At 33.0% G+C, this 22,319-nt stretch overlaps 1 protein-coding gene across 1 annotated transcript in view; it reads left to right on the plus strand.

The window, feature by feature from the left end:
• The window catches only part of LOC133182647 (uncharacterized), an 86,994-nt gene that overhangs the window by 33,501 nt on the left and 31,174 nt on the right, over positions 1–22,319 (plus strand). Inside the window, exons 7-10 of the mRNA XM_061317494.1 lie at positions 2,661–2,731; positions 10,944–11,282; positions 18,816–18,932; positions 20,474–20,598. Of these exons, the coding sequence (XP_061173478.1) occupies positions 2,661–2,731; positions 10,944–11,282; positions 18,816–18,932; positions 20,474–20,598 (652 nt within the window). The remainder of the gene's footprint in view (positions 1–2,660; positions 2,732–10,943; positions 11,283–18,815; positions 18,933–20,473; positions 20,599–22,319) is intronic.

Raw genomic sequence — 22,319 nt, forward strand, 5'->3', positions numbered from 1 at the left:
TGATGTTAAAAAAAAGCTCCAGCAAGCTTTTCTACAGTCTATTTAGTCTTTCCATTTCAACATTGAACAGTATTGTAATACATGTAATGTTAAGCAATTACCAATGGAGAACACTCAGTTAATTAAAATTGTACTTTAAAAATTCAATATCAATAAATTTGAATCATAAAATTTAAATTGTATTGAGTCATGAATAATCATGAATAATCATGAAACTTGTGTTGCTGTGTAATGTTGAAGATTTTTTCGAATTTCATGAATTAAGGTTCATCATTGTTCATGAAGTATAAATTTTTTTCAGTATGAATGTGTTCATGAATTAAATTCATGAACTACTTTTATGAAGCTGTTATGAATCTTTTATGAGCATTCATGAACAATTATGAACAACTCATAAAAGTTCTTTAAGTCATGAATATCATCTCGCAGGGGTGCATCAACATTTTTTGACCTTGATCTTTCCTTTGACCTTAACATCATTTATTTTAAATTAGTGTTTAGCTCAGTTTTTAATAAACCATTCAAAATATTTTTATCAAACTTGATATGCTGATATATATTTGTGAGAACTATTTAACTGCATCAAAAACGGTTGACCTTGAACTTTCCTGTGACCTTGACCTCACTTTTCTTAAATTTTCATTTTGCTTAATTTTAAAGAAACCATTTAAAATATATTTATGTAGGCTTATGCACTAATACATAATTTGGTAAAATTTTATCATCTATATACAACTTTTTAGATTTCAATTTCAATTTTAAAGAAACTATTCAAGATATTCTCATCAAATTTCATACACTAATACAAATTTTCATTTTGCATTACTAATATAACCTCGGCGGGGCATTCATGTCCTATGGACATATTTCTAGTTTAAAGATTATACCTCTAAAATGTTTGTAGTAACTTAGACCATATGATCAAATCAGATAAAATTTTGTAGAAACTGAGTACTAATAAACAAATATTCAGAGATTATAGAATAAATTCTGGGAAGAATTTGTCCCATCGTTCCCATTTTACAATTAGTGTAACTATTCAGAGGCCCAAGCTAATGTCAAGTAAAAAAATAAGGTCAATTTTGGAAGATGATTTCAGCATATCTCGGGAAGTATACGGAATTTCAGAAATAACTTTCATAGTAACATAGATTGTTTATTTGTGAATACAGTAAAACTCAGTTATAGCAAAGTCCTGGGAACCCATGAATTTAATTCGCTGTATTCGTAATTTGTTATATCCGTGTAACCAATTCGTATTATAATTATATATAGCGAATTCGCAATATACATGTTTTCCTTCAAGTATTACTACCGAATATGTTAGGGAAGCAATTATTACAAAAAATGTCTTGGATAACTAAGGTTTTATTATGAATTAAATCTTATATACAAATACATACCAAAAATAAAGTGAGTTCAATATATGAAATTTTGTGACCTTTGAAAATTCGTTATAAAAGATGTAAATTTCATTATTTTTAACCTCTATGTGACTCAAAATCAGTTCACTATATCTGTAGATTCGTTATATCAGAGTTTGTTATCACCGTAAAATTTTACAAAGAATTGTTAAGAATTTTGGCGGGGATCCCGAAAAACTTCACCGTGAATTCACTATATCCATGTTCGTACTAAATGAGTTTTACTGTAGTTATGAATAGAAAGTAAAGTTTTAGATCATTTGATTTAAAAGTTAATTTTAATATTGGCGAATGTGGGTACCCTATGTAAGGAGTTCCATACCTTTATTTTTTTAACACCTTAATTTTTAAAGGGATATAAGGGCCTGTGACTATAGTATACATAAATAGATATGCATCATCTAGCTCCAGATGGGCATATCCTAGGAGTGCATTTTATTTGCTATTGAAATTAATACATTTTTGTCAACAGAAATTTTAAAAATGTGAAATAAAGTAGCACCCTTAGCTTTAGATGATAATTCAGACATATACGTAGATTTTAAGACAACATATACACTTTCCATATGCACTAGAAATAGGGTCTGTAAAGATTACGAGACATTCCCCATGTTCCCCATCATGTCAGTAGTCAAGTTTGCAGTGTCATCTTCCATCTTATGAGGGCATACAGGAAAACACTGTGCCAGAGACAAATAATTTTGATACATTGTAAATATAATTTGTTATCTTTAAGTTCATAACTTGTTTTAAAATTACAGGAATGAAAATCACTGCTATAAGCATGAATTCCATAACAGCATGTTCACTTTAACCGTGTTTTACCATACTGTGAAATCATCATTGTTTGTAGGGGACCAATTTTCTTGGATTTTTGGGGCTCCCCCTAACCCATGAATTAACATCCCCATGAACAATAATTTGTCTTTTTATCAGTTATATCCCCATTACCAATTTAAATTTTGATTGTCCACTAACATTGATCCCCCACAAATTAAAATGATTCCACAGTATTTAGTTCAGAAAAGTGATTGTGTAGTGCACTGGTTTTTTTTTTTTTTTTTGAATGATCCTACCCTACCTGTGTAGACCAGAATTGGTGTACTGATATTTGTGCTCTAGACACTAGTGCATGTGGTTTTATGAAATTTAAGGAAATCTCTCTCAAAAATTTTAATAATCTATGTTTTGATTTGTGACAAGAAATGCAACATATAATTTTTGCTTTTATTGCAGAATTGTGTGTATAACATTAGCCTGTGTTTTTATTTGCTTTCTCTACTTAAAAAGAAAGAAGTTATTTGCAGGTAAGTGATGAACTTAAACTGTTATTACTTGAAACCAAGTTTTTCTTGTTCAGACATTCACAAGTTTTACAACTTGAATGGAAAGTTTTTAATGAGTTATTATTAACCTATAAAAATCTCTAAGAAATTAGGCTTTGGTGTTGTTCACTTCAACTGTATTAATTTTCTCAATATATGAATTTGCTCCCAGGTAAGCTGTGGAACAGTTGATCTGGGTTTGCTTTGTAAGAACACATAGAGCTTTCAAGATAAAGAATAATTAAGAAATCCACCTCATTCACATTGATTTTTCAACCCATAAAGTACCCCTTTCTTGATATTTAACACTAAACAGATTTTTTTAAGCTCTAGTGGTCAGAGATCAGAAGAGCTTATGCAATACAAAGGTGTCCGTTGTCTGTCTGTAAACTTTCCACATTTTGGACTTCATCTCAAGAACCACTGGGCCAATTTCACACGAACCTGCCACAAAGTATCCTTGGGTAAAGGGATTTTAGTTTGTTCAAATGAAGGGCCACACCTTCTTCCAAGGGGAGATAATTACAAATTAGTAATGCTGAAAATATAATGGCAACTTTTAAAAATCTTCTTCTCAAGAATCACTGGGCTAGAAAATATGAAATTTATGTGGAATCATCCTAGGGTATTGTAGATTCAAGATTGTTCAAATCATGACCCTTGGATTTAGGGTGGGACCACAATGGGTGATCAAAATTTTACAATGGAATACATAGGAAAAACCTTAAAAATCTTTTTCCCAAAAACAGCAAAGCCATGATTGGTCATTTTTTTATGGAAGCATCATCCTCAGGTAGTGTAGAATGAAGTTTTTTCAAATCATGAATCCTTTTGGTAGAGTTGGGCCACAATGGGCAATCAAAGTTTTACATTAAAATACAAAGGAAATTTTTTTTAAAAACCTCTCAAGAACAGCAAAGCTATGATTAGTCATATTAAGGACCCTCTATACACCTGAATGAAAAATGTTTTTTGGGTTCTGAGAAAATTATATCATACAAAGATATAAATATGGAGTTCATTTATTTAAATTTCAACATAGGATACCTGCCAATTACCCCCAGTAAAAATATTCAAAGATAATGAAGTGGTGGTGAGCTGATATCACTCTTGCTTACTTAAATGGGAAAAATGCATGCAAATAGAGTGTTCACTTAATTCAAATAGGATAAATGACATGTTCAGAATGCTTGAATTGATTCCAAATTGAATAATAAACTTATGATTTCAATTTATTTCATTTTACATCTAAGGGCAGATCACCCTAACTACATGAAAATACCATGGGATTAGAACTCTTTAGTGTGCAGTGTGTAGAGGGTTCTTAATGTAGAAGCATCCTCAGGTAATGTAGATTAAAATGACCCCCTGGGAATAGACAGAATCCACAACAGGGGATCAAAGTTATACAAAGGAGTATAAAGGATAGATCAATAAAATTTTTTTTCTTAGGAATAGCAAAGACATGATTAGTTATATTAATTCAGAAATATCCTCATTTAGTGTAGATTCAAGTGTGTTCAAAGCATGTCGCCTGGGATAGGGCAAGAGCACAATATAAGATGAAACAAATAGGAAAAATTCTTGAAAAATTTAATAAAGCTATGATTAGTCAAATTCTCAGGCAGTGTTGATTCAAGTTTGTTCACCCCCCCCCCCACCCCCCACCCCCCACCCCCTGGGGACAACTTTTACATATTTAAACTTTTCAAAACTGTACTAATTTTTGCTTTTCCCTAGCCAAAGTACTCAGGTGAATGATTTGGCCCATGGGCCTCTTGTTTATAAGGCCATAATAAAAATTCCTAGATTCTCATCCAAATTTTTAAAAAAAAATCGAGGCGGGTGGGCGGATTTTATTTTATATTTTTTATTTTTCCATTGTGCAGATTTTTGTTGATCTGATCAATTGGTGCAAATTTATCTATAATGCCCGAATAAAAGTCATATTAGAGGTCCATTTAAATATGCATATCTCTTCCTACACATCTTCACCAATCTTTTACAACCAATGATCCTTGTTAAATAAATATTACAGTAGTTACCATCTTGTCAGCTGTCAAAATCATGCCGACATTCGCAGGATTTAAAACGAAAGCTGAATGGTAGTTGAATACCTATCCCGATCAGAATTAAGATGGAAAAAAACAGAAATAAAAAAAATCGAGGCAAGGGTAAAAAATCGGGGCAGGCAGGGATGAGAATCTAGGAATTTTTTTTATTATGGCCTAAGTCGTAAGTCTGAAAATGAAAATGTAACGTAAGCTTTCATGATTTTTAGCTCACCTTGACGAAGTCGAGATGAGCTTATGCTATACCCCCGGCGTCGGCGTTAGCATCGGCGTCCCGGTTAAAGTTTTAGGAGCAAGTCCATTCCCAAGTAACTATAAGCCTTACCTAGACCAAACTTGCATGGATGATTCATCTAGGGATGGACACTACCACAATTGCTTCAGATGCTGGATCTGACCTAGATTTTTAAGTTGAGTGACCAGGTTAAAGTTTTTGGAGCAGGTCCATTCCCAAGTAACTATGAACCCTACCTTGACCAGTCTTGCATGGATGATGCATCTAGGGATGGACACTACCACAATTTCTTTGGATGCTGGATCTGACCTAGATTTTCCAGATGAGTGACCAGGTTAAAGTTTTTGGAGCAGGTCCATTCTCAAGTAACTATAAACCCTACCTGGACCAAACTTGCATGGATGATGGATCTAGGAATGGACACTACCACACTTGCTTCGGATGCTGGATCTGACCTAGATCTTCCAGATGAGTGACCAGGTTAAAGTTTTTGGAGCAGGTCCATACCCAAGTTACTATTAGCCCTACCTGGACCAAACTTACATGGATGATGCATCTAGGGATGGACACTACCACACTTGCTTCGGATGCTGGATCTGACCTAGATTTTTAAGTTGAGTGACCAGGTTAAAGTTTTTGGAGCAGGTCCATTCCCAAGTAACTATAAACCCTACCTGGACCAAACTTGCATGGATGATGCATCTAGGGATGGACACTGCCACAATTTCTTTGGATGCTGGATCTGACCTAGATTTTCCAGATGAGTGACCAGGTTAAAGTTTTTGGAGCAGGTCCATTCCCAAGTAACTATAAACCCTACCTGGACCAAACTTGCATGGATGATGGATCTAGGGATGGAAACTACCACACTTGCTTCGGATGCTGGATCTGACCTAGATTTTCCAGTTGAGTGACCAGGTTAAAGTTTTTGGAGCAGGTCCATTCCCAAGTAACTATTAGCCATACCTGGACCAAACTTGCATGGATGATGCATCTAGGGATGGACACTACCACACTTGCTTCGGATGCTGGATTCGACCTAGATTTTCCACATGAGTGAATTTTAGCCATATTTTAACCAAATTAGCATGGATGATGTAGCTAGGGATGGTCACTTCCAGATTTGCTTTGGATTCTGAATCTGACCTACATTTTCCAGATGAGTAACCAGGATAATTTTTTTGGAGTAGCTATATAAAATTATGGCCTGTTATGATTAAACTTGCATAGATGGTGCATCTAAGGATGAAAACTTCCAGACTTACTTTGGATGTTGGAACTGACCAAAATTTTCTTGATTAGTAAACAGGATAAACGTTTTTTGAACAGGTCTATTTCCAAATAACTATAAGTCGTACTTAAACCAAACTTGCATGGACATTGATCTTGGGATGTACACTAAATAAAAAAAAATATGTGAAATTTGCCTTACTTAAAGATAACATTCGTCGAGGTGAGCTTCGTAATCTTTGATTACCTATGTTTTGCAGCTAGTATTTACATAGGAAATGAAAATAAAAAGCTGTTTTAAAATGTGAACACAAATTCATACAAGATAAAATCCACAACATCTGTTCATAAGTTAGAAATAGAAAGATGACATTTGTAGCATATTTTATAATTATTTGTCTATAATTTATAAAATCCATTAAAATTGAGATTGAACCATATCCTTGTCAGGAATTTCATTGGTTGCATGGTTCAGAATACGCTACGTACGGCGTTATCATTCTTCAATATGTGTGCATTTGATGGTGACCTGATTAATGATAAATAAATCTTTTAAATAATTTCATATTTTATCGTGTATTAAAGACCTTAAATATAAGTAGCTATCACCAGTTAAGTATGTGATGTTAGTCCTAATGGTTGTTTAACAAATTTCATGATGTTAAGTCATTTACGGTGTTTTAAATCATCCCGCGTTTCCAAATTTACCTTACCGCTATACTTTGCACAGTTCACACTTGAGAAAACTTAACAATCATAAGCAACTATTACAAGCAAAAATAAAAAGATAAATAATCTTATGTCGGCTTAATCAATAAATTCATGATTTAAATGTCGTAGATTTGTTTGATGTATGAAACATGACATATTATAGAACAGCAATTTCATAAGCCTCAAAAAGCATTAATTGTTAAATTAAATAAGAAAAAAAAATATGACCATAATTATGTAGCTCTCTACAGTTTGGGGTATTTTGAATCACATGTGTACGTTATGAGCACTATGCACACAAGTTTTATTATATGTCAGATATTTCTGTAATATTGGTTTTGTTTAAATGCCAGGAGTGTGAAATGTACCAGCAAACACCTTTATACATGTTTAACTTAGATCCACCTCATCACAATGCACAAATATGGAGGGGCTCTGAGACTCTCCCCCTCCCCCTTTTTTAAGAGATGATTTAATACTTAAATATATATGCACAAAGTTTGTACATGTATAAGGATCAAATAATGATTAAATATCCTGTATATCTCAAAGGTTTTTTTGTCCCCCGCTTTCGCGAAAGTGAGGGGACATTAAATCTCATTCGTCTGTCCATCTGTCAGTCTGTCCGTCTGTCAGTCTGTCTGTCACAAAAACTTTAACCTTGGTCATAGCTTTTGAATGAGAAGAGATAGGGCTTTCATATCTCACATGTACAGTACCAGTGACAAGACCTTTCCAAATATACTATGGTTTTTGACCTGTGAACTTGACCTTGAAGTTTGACCTACTTTTCAAAAATTTTAATATTACTTTAAATTGGTTATAACTTTTGAATGACAAAAGGAAGGGCTTAAATATTAAACAAGTATATTACCTGTGACAAGATCTTTCCAAATATACTTTGAATTTTGACCCCGTGGCCTTGACCTTTAAGTTTGACCTACTTTTCAAAAATTTTATCTTTGCTTATAACTTTTGATTGAGAAGAGATAGGGCTATCCAAATATTTTATGGTGTTTGACTCCCTGACCTTGACCTTGAGGTTTGACCTAATTTTCATAAATTTTATCTTTGCTTATAACTTTTGACTTTGGTGATCGCTTTTGAATGTCATGTGATAGGGCAGTCATATTTGACAAGTGCATTACCTGAGTCAAAATGTCTCTGAGGCCATGCCAATTTAATTTCTTGTTTGTTGGACATTTGATGTAAAAAGTACAAGCAGGCAAGCGGTTAAATAATAATATTATTACTTTTTTGTAGGCATTTTTTTTAGGCAGAGCGTGAAAAAAAATTTTAGCGGACAATTATATTTTTTCTGATTTGCAGAGTAAGCAGATTCAAAATACGAATAATAGAGCCAAAATGGAATAGAAAATAGCACAGAATTTCCATAGTGTGGGAAATGAAAAAATTAATATTATATGTATAGTTTTGCTTAAATACGAGCACGCGGGTCTGACGAACTAAAAATTTTATTGGTGTGGCCTGAATGTGCTATGATATTTGACCCCGTGTCCTTGACCTTCAAGTTTGACCTAATTTTCAAACATTTTATCGTGTTACTAACTTTTGAAGGAGCAAAGATAGTGCATTAATATTTGACACATGCATTATTTGTGACAGCATTTTCAAATGTACTATGATTTTTATCCCCATAACCTTGACCTTGAAGTTTGACCCAATTTTCAAAAAATTCTAACATTGCTGATAACTTCTGATTGAGAGAAGATATGGCATTTACATTTGATATGTGCATTACCTGTTTCAAGACCTTCTCGATTGTTTACTCTGGTTTTTGATGTTTTTTTCACATGTACATTACTTGTGACAAGACCTTTCGGACTGTATTATAATATTTGACATCATCGACCTCATGACCTTGATCTTGAAGTTTACGTAGTTCTGAGAAGCTATAATCTTTGCCATAAGTGTTATTAATTCAATAATTTATGTCTTTTTGTATGATGCACAGACAAGACAGGACACACAAACAAGACAGGTACAATATGCCATAAATAATGGCATCCAGTCCACTAAGACACCGAAAGCGGGGGACCACAATTCTTTGAATTTGCTTGTTTCGTCTGTCTTCTCATATTGAGCAGCACAGTGACAGTCTCAGTTTGACAATGATTTCTGCCCAATTCTTTCGACAGGGCTCTATTTTTTAAGTTTTAATGCTTTACTTACTTACAAAAAACCTGTTCTGTTTACTGAAAATATAAAAATAAATTTAAAAATAAATTGTGAAAATAATTGAGGTTACCACAGGTAAAAGTGTTGTTAACTTCAATATTTGTTAGAGTTGAATAGCATGTCCGATTGTATTTTGTAAATATTTATCGAAATAATTATACATTTGAAACGGCAGACCATCTCGACAATGCTACATGCACCAATGAAATAATTTAAAAGAGCTAGGTTCACTTTATGCATAAAATGGCCCTGTCCTTACATCAATTAATTGACTATCACCTTCTGTCCTATTTCATATATCAAAATAAAGTAGAGACTTAGCGCTTTCATTTCCTACAACAAATTTTTTTTTTGAGAATCCAGGTATTGGAAAACAATCTATGAGAAAATGCAATGTTCTTGAATTTTGCAGAAAACATGTGTATTTGACTACCTTCAGCAAAGAATTAAAATATGAGCACAGCACACGATCCAAAAATTAAAACATGTTTTGTGATCTTCAGAAATAGATCTTTCATTATGTAATTGCATATTTTGGATCAGAGGTTGTGCTCTATATGAAATATTGAAAAAATACCTCAACTTTTGGCGATTTTTAAGGGAATTTACAGGATATGGGAAAAATGACATATTTTATGATGTCATAATGCATTGACTAGAGAGAAAATTACGTCATGTTCAATAGATACACGGTCACCAAGAGTCCAAGTTATAAATACTGCATTTTCAACCAAAACTGAGCAGTTTCGATTTTTCAGAAATTCTCAGGGCCAAAAAAGGCCCTAAGTGGCTCTTGCTCTTTCTGTTACCAAAAATTAGATATACCAGGTAGTTATGTATGCCCTAGCTGTAGGTCTGTGACCAATGGTCTGAAAAAATACTGATCATGCAACTGAGCTACAGGTCTGCAGCTAAGTTATGCCCCTGACTAATGAATGTGGAATTATAATCTAAACTAGTCATGTCTTGATTCTAAATTTTTTTAAGCCATTAGGTGGTTCAAAATAAATATTTAGTCAAAATTATTTAGATGGCATTTTTTAGCTCACCTTAACGAAGTTGAGGGAGCTTATGTAATACCCTCGGCGTCCCAGGTTAGTTTTGGAGCAGATTTCTTTTCAAGTACTTCTTTTCCCTATATCAATCAGAGATGCATAGAGGATGCTTGTAGTGTGTTTCATTCTACCAGTTAGGATTTCAAATGCTGCAATTTCAGCTAAAGAATGACCAGGTTAATGTTTTTGGAGCAGGTTAAAGTTTTTAGCAGGTTGAAGTTTTTGGAGCAGATCCCGTTTCCAAGTAACTCTAAGTAGTATGTTGACCAAACTTGCATGGATGATACATCTAAAAATGCACACTACTGGACTTGCTTTGGATGCTGGATCTGACCTACATTTTCCAGATGAGTAACCAGGTTAAAGTTTTTGGAGCAGATCTCATTTCCAAGTAATTATAAGCCCTATATTGACCAAACTTGCATGGATGATATACCTAAGGATGCACACTACCAGGCTTGCTTTGGATGCTGGATCTGACCTACATTTTCTGGATGAGTGACTACTTAAAAGTTTTTAGATAAGTCCATTCCCAAGTAACTGCAAGCTCTATCAGACCAAAATTGCATAAATGTTGCATCTATGGATATCACACTACTAGATTATTAGTTTAGTGGGGGACTTTGACTTACTTAAAGACAACATTCGTTGGGCTTAGCTCTGTAATCTCTGATTTGCTATGTTTATTTTAGGTGACCGGAGTATATGTGTCAGTATTTTTCAAAAACTGACACTAGGATTCACAAGAACTCATGAAAATGAAGATGTTGAAAAAAATAATGATAGAAAAAGAGAAGATGAAGAGCATTCATTAAAATCCTTAGATCCTAATTTAAGAGTTCCTGCAGATACCACTAGTGATGCACCAAGAATTGGACAACAGGATAAAAGCCAGGGAGAGCTACAAGCAATAGTCCCAACAGGTGGCACACTAACGATTGAATGTGAAAATAACCAGCCATCAATGGGAATTAGAAAACAGAATTCAAATAATGTGTCCACTGCCTCCATTGCCTTTTCAAGCCTTCCAGGTACATGAACAAAGGAAGCTTTAGGACAGATGATACAAACAAACTTTTATCAAAAATCCTGAAAATAACAGCTTAAGTCATTTTTATATCAGTAAAATGAATAAGTTTAACTGCATAAATTTTCATTTTTCATTTAAAGTTTCACAATAATTGTATTTAAAGTGACAAAAACTTGTATAGATTAATAAGGATGGTTGCAGAAAGGTAGAATTTTGATCAACATAGAAAGTTTACAATTTATTAAGTACAGGTCCACGTAACAATCAGGCAGGAGGTGATACAAAGGGTATTCAGAAATTAATGTTTTTTTCACTCACAGTTTTTTCTTGGTCTATAAGCTGTGTGTGTGGAAGGAAAAATATTTTGGGTCATTGTTACTATGGAAACCTGGACAAAGAAATTTCCCTAGCAACCGCCCAATTTTTCTTTGTAGATTGACGAAATTTCACTCATTTTGAAGCCTTTATACGAAACCTAAATAAAGTGATTTTTTCTTTTATCTAGTGTAATAAGAAAGATACATATTTAAAGTGTTCTGTCAACGTAATAAAAAGAAATTACATTCTCTAATATATTTGCTATAGACACAGGTAAAGATACATGTTTCCCATTTTTTGCTGATTCAGCATTTTGCTTGATTTTAGCAAAAATCAAGTCAATATTATTCATTTCACCATCTTAATACAACTGTTTCATCTATTTCATGTAAAACTACAGGAAAGCTTCTCTAAGAATTTGAAATAAAAAGTTTTGCAAATTTGAAAATTCCTATCTGTTGCTAAGCAACAGAAATGGATGGTTTGATTAATTAAAAAGGGATAATTGTAAAACATTGGAAGAAAAATCGTATAAATTGTAATCATTGACCCAAATACAAATTTTAAACTAATAAAACATTCAATATTCTTCCTTGTTTACTAAAGATTATTTTACGGTAAGCTATCTCCATAGCAACAGCAAATTTTCCTTAGCAACGAAGCATTGAAAGTCATTTTTAGCACATATTCATCTTAGTTTTAAAAGATTATCTGATTCTTATTGTTGAATTGCTATTGCCCAGAATCGACATTGTCAAACTGTTTTTTAAAAAGTATTTTTTAAAGTTAATTCATCCATAGCAACAGAACTTGTCTACATAGCAACAAATGTATTTTACAAAGAATCAGTATGTAGCAATTCCTCAACAAAATTTGTGTCTTTAAAGGATGTTTACTAGGCAAAAACATTCTACTTATGGGAATGAAAAATCATTTATTTGACTTATGACTGTGGTATTTTTTTTTCACTTTGAAATAGTAAATCAATGACCTGTTTTTCATGCCAGTGGCCAATTGAGACTTGAGAGTCTTAAAATTTCTTGCAAATTCCTGAAAATTTTGCATCATGACCAATATTTGCATCGAAAATTGGATAGTCTAAATTCTGACAAGTTTTAAAAAAAAACAGTAATCTTGTGATAAAAGAAATTGACTTTTGATGAGATCCGCATGGGCACGAGTAGGCCAAATTCAAAAGGTCAATAAAAACAAATGTTTATATTGTAATCATTGAGTACCAAACACAAATTTTAAAGGAATAAAATATACAATATTCTTCTGTGTAAACTAAATACAATTATAAAATTTTCCATCTCCCATGGCAACAGAAAATTTTCCTTAGCAACAAGGCAAGGAAAGTAATATTTAGCACAAACATGTATTCATGAAAGTTTTTAAAAATATTTATATTACATTTTTGCAGTAAAACTGAATTTGCGCAGTCTGACTGGCTATTCTACTTTTTTTGTTTTTTGTTGAATCTTCCTATGCTATTGAAATTGTAACAAATATTCAAATATCCCACATAAACAAAGTTTGGGGCTTGGGGAGTTGGGGGTTGGGGTGTGTGTTATACAGAAATCCCTTTACTGTGTGTCCTTCCGTCCATGCAATCTTCTCGCTATAACTTGAAAAACATTGGAAGCTCATACTTTGTACAGAGATTGCTTATGACCCAAGGAGGTGCCATGCCCTTGACACAAGGTCATGCCAGCATGTTCAAGGTCACTGGCAAAAAAGTGTATAAAAGTTGTTGCCCGGTCCAAAACTTTGTAACGGGGAATCATTGGATGCTCATACTTAGTACAGTAATTGCTTTGTTGACCTAAGTGTGTTAAGACCTTGACCCAAAGCCATTTTGATTAGTTCAAGGTCATTTGGTGAAAAATTTTATAATTATCTGGGTAATAAGTGATTTTGTAACGGCGAATCTCTGGAAGCTTATACATGGAACAAAATTTGCTGATGATCCAAGAGTGTTTGTTGACCTTGACCCTAGGTCTTTCCGGCAAGTACGTATTCACTGGCAGAAAAACTATATAATGGAGAATTACTGGAAGCTCATACTTGGTACAAAGATTGCTTTTGACCTAAGAGTAAAGCCGACCTTAACTCAAACCCATTTTTGCGCGCAAGTTCAAGTTTACTTACAGAAAGTATAAAATTCTGGTTTGTTCTTTAACGTTGTAATTGAGAATTAATAGGCTAAAACGTTGTACAGAGAATGCTTTTGACTGTGGGTAATTCATGACCTTGACCCATATAGGTTTTGGCAAGTTCAAGGTCACTGATCATGACAAAAACTTATTAAATGCTTGTCTGAACTCCAACTTTGTAATGGTGATTCACTTATAGCTTTACTTGAAACAGAGCTTGCTAATGATCCGAGGGTGTGTCCTCATATTGAATAAAGATCATTCCTCCAAGCTCAAGATCACTGGCTGGAAAGGAAAAAAAATTCTTGTCTGGGTTATTTTTCTTTTACCCTTGACTTTGACCTTGTGACCTCAGAATCAACAACGATCGTCCTTTTTCTTGGGGGAACCAATTTGAAGTTTGTCATGCTAAGGATTTTTAGCTAACCTGAGAGAAGGCTCAAGTGAGCTTTTCTGATCAAAAAGAGTCCGGCGTCTGTCGTCGTTGTAATTGTAAACTTTTCACATTTTCATCTACCTCTCAAGAACCACTAGGCCAATTTCAACCAAACTAGATACAAAGTATCCTTGAGTAAAGGGGATTCAAGTTTGTTCAGATGAAGGGACACGCCTTCTTCCGAAGGGATATTATGATGATTTTGTGAAAAATTAATGGCATCATTTTAAAAAAAAATCTTGTTCAAATCATGGGGTAGGGTGGGGCCACAATGGGCAATCAAAGTTTTAAATATGAAGACAAAGGGGAAATCTTAAACTCTTCACAAGACCAACAAAGCCATGATTGGTCATAAAAATATAAAAGTATCCTCAGTTAATGTTAAATTAATTTTTTTTCAAATCATTGCCACCCAGGAGAATAGAGGCGCCATAACAGGAGATCCTATTTATACAAAGGAATATTAAGGATATAATCAATAAAAAATACTATGAATGGGTTCAGTCAGCATACAATTCAAAGATAGATTGCATTTGCTGACAATGTCATTGTATCGACCATAGGACTTGCGAAATTATGACTATAAACAAGACTGTTGATATTCTTGTTTCATCAACTTGTTTGTCAGTAGCTTGCCTCCTTTTAGAAATTATTCGTACCTAGAGCATCTCTTGCGTATTGAAACAACTTGGAGATATAAAACAAGCTTAGATTACAGTAAAAGCACAAACTTTAATTGTTTATTTCATGAAACAAGACTATCACTATTTTTCAGTGTATTTCTTTTATTTTTTCATTAAGCTCGTTATATCAAAAATATTTTTTTAGTTATTACATGTAAATATCCTGTCATAACTAGACTAGTAAATAATAAAAATCGAGAGTTAGTTATCTCGTAATAATTTTATTCTGGTTGTAACACGTCATTTGATAGAATAAAAGATGTAGTTTATACCGAATAACATATGTTGCCTACGTCACAATGACTTACGCCAAAAACGTATTATTTGGCTTGAGGTACTTTTAAAATATGCTTAATTTGAAGGCATTTCTGAAGGAAAATTGCCTTAATTGGAAAATTAAATTATAAGAAATGAATTTCATTAATAGCTGCCCAAGTTACACTGGTATAACATGGATTGGAACAAGTTACGCTTTTTTATTAACCGCTCCACGGTTTATAAAGCGGAAATTGTCCCAACGCAGGTTATACCGTACAGTATAACTGGAGTAGCTATTAAATTCATTTCTTAAATAATGAATTAGTTACCCCAATAAAATGAATTTCCTATCTTGCTTTTATAACGAGTTGGTATCATATTATAATAATTTTTTAATCTCATTCTCCAGGAGTTAGTTGTCTCGTTACAACGAGTTTGTTATCTTGTTAAAACGTTTCAACGAGTTAGTCATTTTTTTTATAATAAATTAGCTATCTTGTTCATGAGTTAGTATCTCATTATAACTTATTACATATGTAGTAATCTCATCAAAATAAGTTTTTTTTTAATCTTGTAATTCAGGAGACAGAAATCTCGCTACAAAGAGTTTGTTTATTTAGGTTTTCTGTCTTAGCCAATCTTGATAGCTTTGCTTACATTTTTATCTGCCAGTCAAATTGCGCACAGACTCCAGTACCGAACCGTCTAAACTCCTTATATTATATTTGATGAAGAAAATAGGTGGATTGTGAAAAATGTAAAAAAAAAAAAAAAAAAAAAAAAAGTTATTGACTTTTGAATTAGGTCTACTTGTTACTATACAGACTTTGTCAGGAACTGATTAACCTCAGCCTTCGGCCTCGGTCAACCAATACCTCACTAGGTCTGCATTGTCACAAGTAGACCTTATCAAAAATCTATTTTTTTATTACGAGATTACTGTTTTTTTTAAAATTATCAGAAGTTAGACTATCCCGTTTTCGTTGCAAATATTGTTCATGATGCAAAATTTTCAGGAATTTGCAAAAAATTTAAGACTCTAGAGTCTCAATAAGCCACTAGCATGAAAAATAGGTTATTGATTTACTATTTCAAAGTGAAAAAAATACCACAGTCATAAGTCAAGTAAGTAATATTCATTCCCATTAGTAGAATGTTTTTGCCTAGTAAACATCCTTTAAAGACAAAGATTTTTGCTGAGGAATTGCTACATACTGATTCTTTATAAAATACATTTGTTGCTATGTAAACAAGTTCTGTTGCTATGGATGAATTAACTCAAAAATACCTTTGAAAAAACAGTTTGACAATGTCGATTCTGGGCAATAGCAATTCAACAATAAGAATCAGATAATCTTTTAAAAAATTAGATGAATATGTCCTATAAATAATTTTCAATGCTTCGTTGCTAAGGAAAATTTGCTGTTGCTATGGAGATAGCTTATTGTAAAATAGTCTTTAGTATACAAGTAAGAATACTGTATATTTTACTATTTTAAAATTTGTTTTTGGTACTCAATGAATACAATTTATTCGATTTTTCATGCAATGCTTTTCATTTTCTCCTTTTTTAATTAATCAAACCATCCACTTTTGTTGCTTAGCAACAGATAGGAATTTTCAAATTTGCAAAACTTTTTATTTCAAATTCTAAGAGAGGTTTTCCAGTGGTTTTACACGAAATAGATGAAACAGTTGTATTAAGATGGTGAAATGAATAATATCGACTTGATTTTTGCTAAAATCAAGCAAAATGCTGAATCAGCAAAAAATGGGAAACATGTATCTTTACCTGTGTCTATAGCAAATATATTAGAGAATGTAATTTCTTTTTATTATGTTGACAGAACACTTTAAAAATGTATCTTTCTTATTACACTGAATAAGAGAAAAAATCACTTTATTTAGGTTTCGTATAAAACCTTCAAAATGAGTGAAATTTCGTCAATCTACAAAGAAAAATTGGGCGGTTGCTAGGGAAATTCCTTTGTCCAGGTTTCCATAGTAACAATGACCCAAAATATTTTTCCTTCCACATACACAGCTTATAGACCAAGAAAAAACTGTGAGTGAAAAATCATTAATTTCTGAGAGCCCCCATGTATCACCTTTTATATATAGGCTGCCTGATTGTTACGTGGAACTGTACTTAATATTTTAGAAATTTATTATTTGCATCATTTACAATCAAAATAGGTTAAAAAAATATATACCAATCCAGGCATCCATTTTTTTTTGTTTGTATCATCTGTCCTTAAGAAAAACATTGTGCACATATAAGTGTACACATGTGAAGTGTTGGGGCAAAGTTTTGTCTATGAAAGGATAACTTCATTAAATAATATATACACAAGATTAACAGAAAATGTATTATTATTCAAAAAACTGAGACATACTTACTCTTGGTATGTTTATACTTTTTTTTTTTAAATATCCTGCCCATTTTAAGCAGCATAACTAGGTGATCATCATGCCTGCATGATTTGAGTTTTAAGAAATACATCTTTTGAGTTAGTTTATTGTCAAGTTATGTTGTGACCTCTGCTTTGACATTAAGGCACGTCCGACCGTCCCAGTCACCAAGTAAATGGGTGGTCCAGTTGTGTAAAATGTTTGTGAACTAGACCAACTGGTCATGTGGATGAAATAAATATTAACCCTCATTTCAGTCTTTCAAATAAATATACTACAAAGTTTTTAAAGAAATTTTCTTTTGTTTGATTGTAAACACAGCCATTGCTCAGTTTAAGAAAACTTCCTCGCATATGGCACAATCGCTGTTTTTAGCCCGACTGTAATAGACAAGTCGCGATCCAAGCTAACTTTATTCAATATCAATTAGTATTAATAGTTATTGAATAATATATTCTTTAATTTATTTATATTTAGGGTAATTATTTTAATAAGTTCCATGAATTTTCTTTAAGGCATATATATTTGCTTGTCCCACTAATCCCTACTCAATGGCCTGCAACCTATAGAACAGTCTGTCAAAATAAATATTATTAAGTATGCTTTCGAAACTTTTTTTGCATTTTCATGATTATAATTAGCAGATTTTTTATCTGTTCATTACTGTTCCTTATCTCCATATTTCATAATAAAAAGGAAATTTTCAAGTTTGGTCAGGGCTAGTGATTTTGTGGTCAGGGCTAGTAAAAATTATGGGAAGTAGCCCGACGGCTCTAGTACTCATAAAAGTTAATGTCAAACCCTGTGACCTCAAATGCTCAGTTTCAACTTGACACTTGGTCAGTTTTCGACTTGTTATTTATTAATTCAAACTTCTGAATTACAATTACCAAAGTGTAAAAAATGTTATAAAACAGTAAAATAATAGCATCCTAGAATCCAATTATGCTTTTTTAATTATAAAAAATGAACAAAGTGAAGCTATAGTTTTACAGTGAATTTGTAAGAAAAATTATGGAGATTCATTTAAATTAAATCATAGTAAAAATTATGTGTATAAAAAATTATTATCTTGATATTTTGGGGGGGAAATTTTGCAGAATACAGAATTTTTGGTGAAACTCATCCAGAACAGGTTCAAACCCCAGGGTAGAGGGTAGAGGCACATAATTTACTTGGAAATTTAAAACCAACCTTCAGATAAGCATATATTTTTACATGTCTTTGTTTTAATTATCTCTAACTTTTAAAGTTTTATTGATGATTTGTAGATGAAGTTGGAGAGAAAATGAATTTTTCTTCAGTCTTGTGGTCAAAAAGTTTGCCAACTACTTCACTGGAGATAAAAGATAATTCAATACTTCACAGTGGAAAGCCTTGTGCAATGGGTATGGAATTATATATTTATATACAATAATACTATTGAAACAAGAGGCTCAAAGGCCTTGACGGTGACCTGAGTATAACAACATTTAAAGGACCCATCGAAGTATAGAATAAAGCAAAATAGATGAAGCTATGTTGCCCAAAAGAAATAGGTAATCTATGAGTCATACAAAATAAAACATCATATATCACAATGAAGTTCCTAAGTCTCTGAACTGTTGACATCTCTGATTGACGGTTGGAGATTCCTGTGCAGAAAAGTTTTTATATCAGTTTTGATTCCCACTAGGAGAAAACAGCTGTAAGATAATCTCACATCTAATGTTATGAATGATTTTTCTGCTTATCATATGAATAGTAAAGGGGAATAACTTCTTTCAATAGAGTACAAATAGAGCCCTGCTCAGCACCAGAACACCACCATGCAGTGTCCAGAATTTCAAAAATGTGGTAAAATTGTCTTGCTTATTACACCCTTTTCCCTCTTAGAGACCCAGAAATAGAGAAGATTTTCAAAAATATAATGCATTTTTTCTATAGATTGAACACAGTCCCTCTCTAACACTTGAACCCTCTAGCCCTGGGGCCATGAAATTCACGCACATGGAAGAGACACACTTGCTCATCATAACTATGCACTTAGTTTATCTAGGAGCAGAAAAGATTGTCAAAGAATTAATGCATTTTCACTATATAGTCAATAGAGTCCTGCTCTAACACCAGAAGCCCTGGCACAGGAACCATGAAATTCACAATTTTGAAAGAGGCATCCTTGCTCATCATAATTATGCACCTAGTTTATCTGCTAATTATGCAGGAGGAGAGAAGTAGAGGTTTAAAGAATATTTGCATTTTCACTATATGATTATCAGAGAGCCCAACCCTAATTCCAGAATCCTTAACCATGGGGCCATGAATTTCACAATTTTGGTAGAGGGCTCAGTGCTTATACATGTACAATCATGCCAACAGTTTGAATGCTTGATTTCCTGGAGTAAAGAAGATTTTAAAGATGGCACTAATTTTGATGGTTTCAGCCCCACCCCCCAGGCTCCAGGGGGGCAGAGACCATGTAATTCACAATTTTGTACCCCTCAACCCGTTGATGCTATATGCCAAAACTGGCTGAAAATATTCAAAAGTTTACAGCCGACAAACGACACGTAACACACAATGCATGACGACAAACGAAAACAGATAGCAAAAGGTCACCTGAGTCACTTAGGTGACATAAAAAAGCAAAGTCATGTCAAAAATTTGTTTATTATTGTTGATGGGGTTTTTTTTCATAAGAAACAATACAATTTTGCTACGTGTAATAGTTAATTTTTTTTACCTTTCTTGAACAATATCCATTATCTTGGTTTTTGGTTTGAGGTTTCATTTTCCTTCCACTAATAGAAGTATTATCTTTTTTTCTCTCTTTACTACAGTGGTTATTTTAGGGTTTTGTAGTTCAATGAAAAAATAGAGAAAATAAAACTGCAGCAAGTCATAAAGAGAAGCTTTTCAACATGTTCAATGTACACATGTATTTTAACAGTTCAGCCCCTGATTCAGAAGGAGGAGTTGGGTGTTTTCACTTCAGGGACAGATCTTGCCTTGTCTGAGGGGAATTTAGAATTGGATTCTTTGTTGGAGAGCTCCCCAGAGTCTTCAGAGAGTGAGGTAATTACAGGTTGCTAGAAATGTCTTCTTTTTTTTTTTTTTGACTTGCCATTTGTAGGTTTCACAGTACTGAAAGTTTCCAACTTCAATGCTCTGATACAAAGTGGTAGAGACAAATAGGTATACCTGCAGATAGCGGGTTGAATTTGGTTATATAATTGTCTAGTTAATCATGAGGTTTGACTTTTGTGAAGTTTTTTAAGCAGGTCCTTTCCCAGAAAACTGTCCTATGAGTACTAAACTTCCACGAATGATGCATTTAGGGCTGCTTAATAACAGAATTGCTTTTGATGCTGAATCTTACCAAGATTTCAGAATAATTGAATAGTTTTAAGTTTTTTTGAGCAGATCAATTCCCAAGTAATGCAAGTGGATTATCAAAGCACTGATATAGTACTGAAAGACGGGGTCAAAATAATAAATTTCCTTATTTTAGAAATTTCATTACTGGTATAAATTTTTATAGAGTTTTGATACCTATTTAAAATACTAACAGCGTGACAGTTTGCTTGATAGGGCATGCTACAGTTTTGTGTGCTGATTATCATTTTACTCATAGATTGCCTAAGATTGGATGTTTGATTTCAATGAAATCAATACTAATTTGCATATTTAACTCAGAATACAACAATACCCTGATAATATTGGCCAATAACATTGAATGATTGTTTACCAGTACAGCATTTGTAGTCAGCAGCAACATGTGGTCAGTCAAATCCCGTTTTCTGTCCTCAAAAAAGCATGTGTCATACCCCCGGTACTTGTTGTGATTTGACTGAATGGAGTTTTAAAAATGTAAAAGAAAATTTAAAGAATGGAATTAGTAAGGCCACTCTGCTACTGTTGCACTATATAGCTATCGAGATCATCATTATAGGAAGTAAAACTTGCTTTGTCTGTCCACATGTAATTGTTGTTTACTGCATACTAGTGAACAATCATTCAATATGATTGGTCAGTATGTCAGTGGTATTGCTGGATTCTGTGTTTCATATACAAATAATTATTGATTCCATTGAAATCAAATATCCAATTGATGACTACAGTGATAATCAGCACACAAAATTTTAGCACGCCCCATCATGCAAACTGTCATGCTGTTAGTAAAACAATATTTTAGACATTGAATATGAACACAATTTTTTATTTTATTTTATAGAAAAAACATATCTAGTATTCATCTTTTTCATTCACTCTGTATTAGATTAATCAGTCATCACTAACCAAGAACCTTTTTTGTATTGTCCAAATTTCACAGGGTCCAAATTAATATGACATTTTGGAAAGTAAACAATTGATGAAGCATATGCAGTCTAATATTACGCAGCCGAGTAGTTTGTATACTAATGTGGTTCGATCAATATAATGTTTTTTACCTTAAAAATTTTCAAAATGCTTCTATAATTTGTGTGATTAGTATCCTCTTCTCAAAAACCACAAAGCTACAAATTGTCAAGTAGTGTAAATTTAAATTTGTTCACACCATGATCCCTAGGGCAAAGATGGGGCTACAGAGAAGTCCAAAGTATAAAGTAGAATGTTATGGAAAAGTTCCTAAAAATCTTTTTAAGATCAATCCACATTTTATCAGACTTGTAAGCAAACATTTTCTGAGAGTATTTGTTTAAATAATTCAAGCCATTTTCCATGCAGCAAGAATGGTGCCTCAAAGGGGTTCCAATGTGTTGAACAGAAATGTATTGGAAAAATCTCTCAGGAAT

This window comes from Saccostrea echinata, unplaced genomic scaffold, assembly GCF_033153115.1.
Source record: "Saccostrea echinata isolate AGI-Se365-2 ecotype Australia unplaced genomic scaffold, CSIRO_AGI_Sech_v1 ptg000009l, whole genome shotgun sequence".
NCBI lineage: Eukaryota > Metazoa > Mollusca > Bivalvia > Ostreida > Ostreidae > Saccostrea > Saccostrea echinata.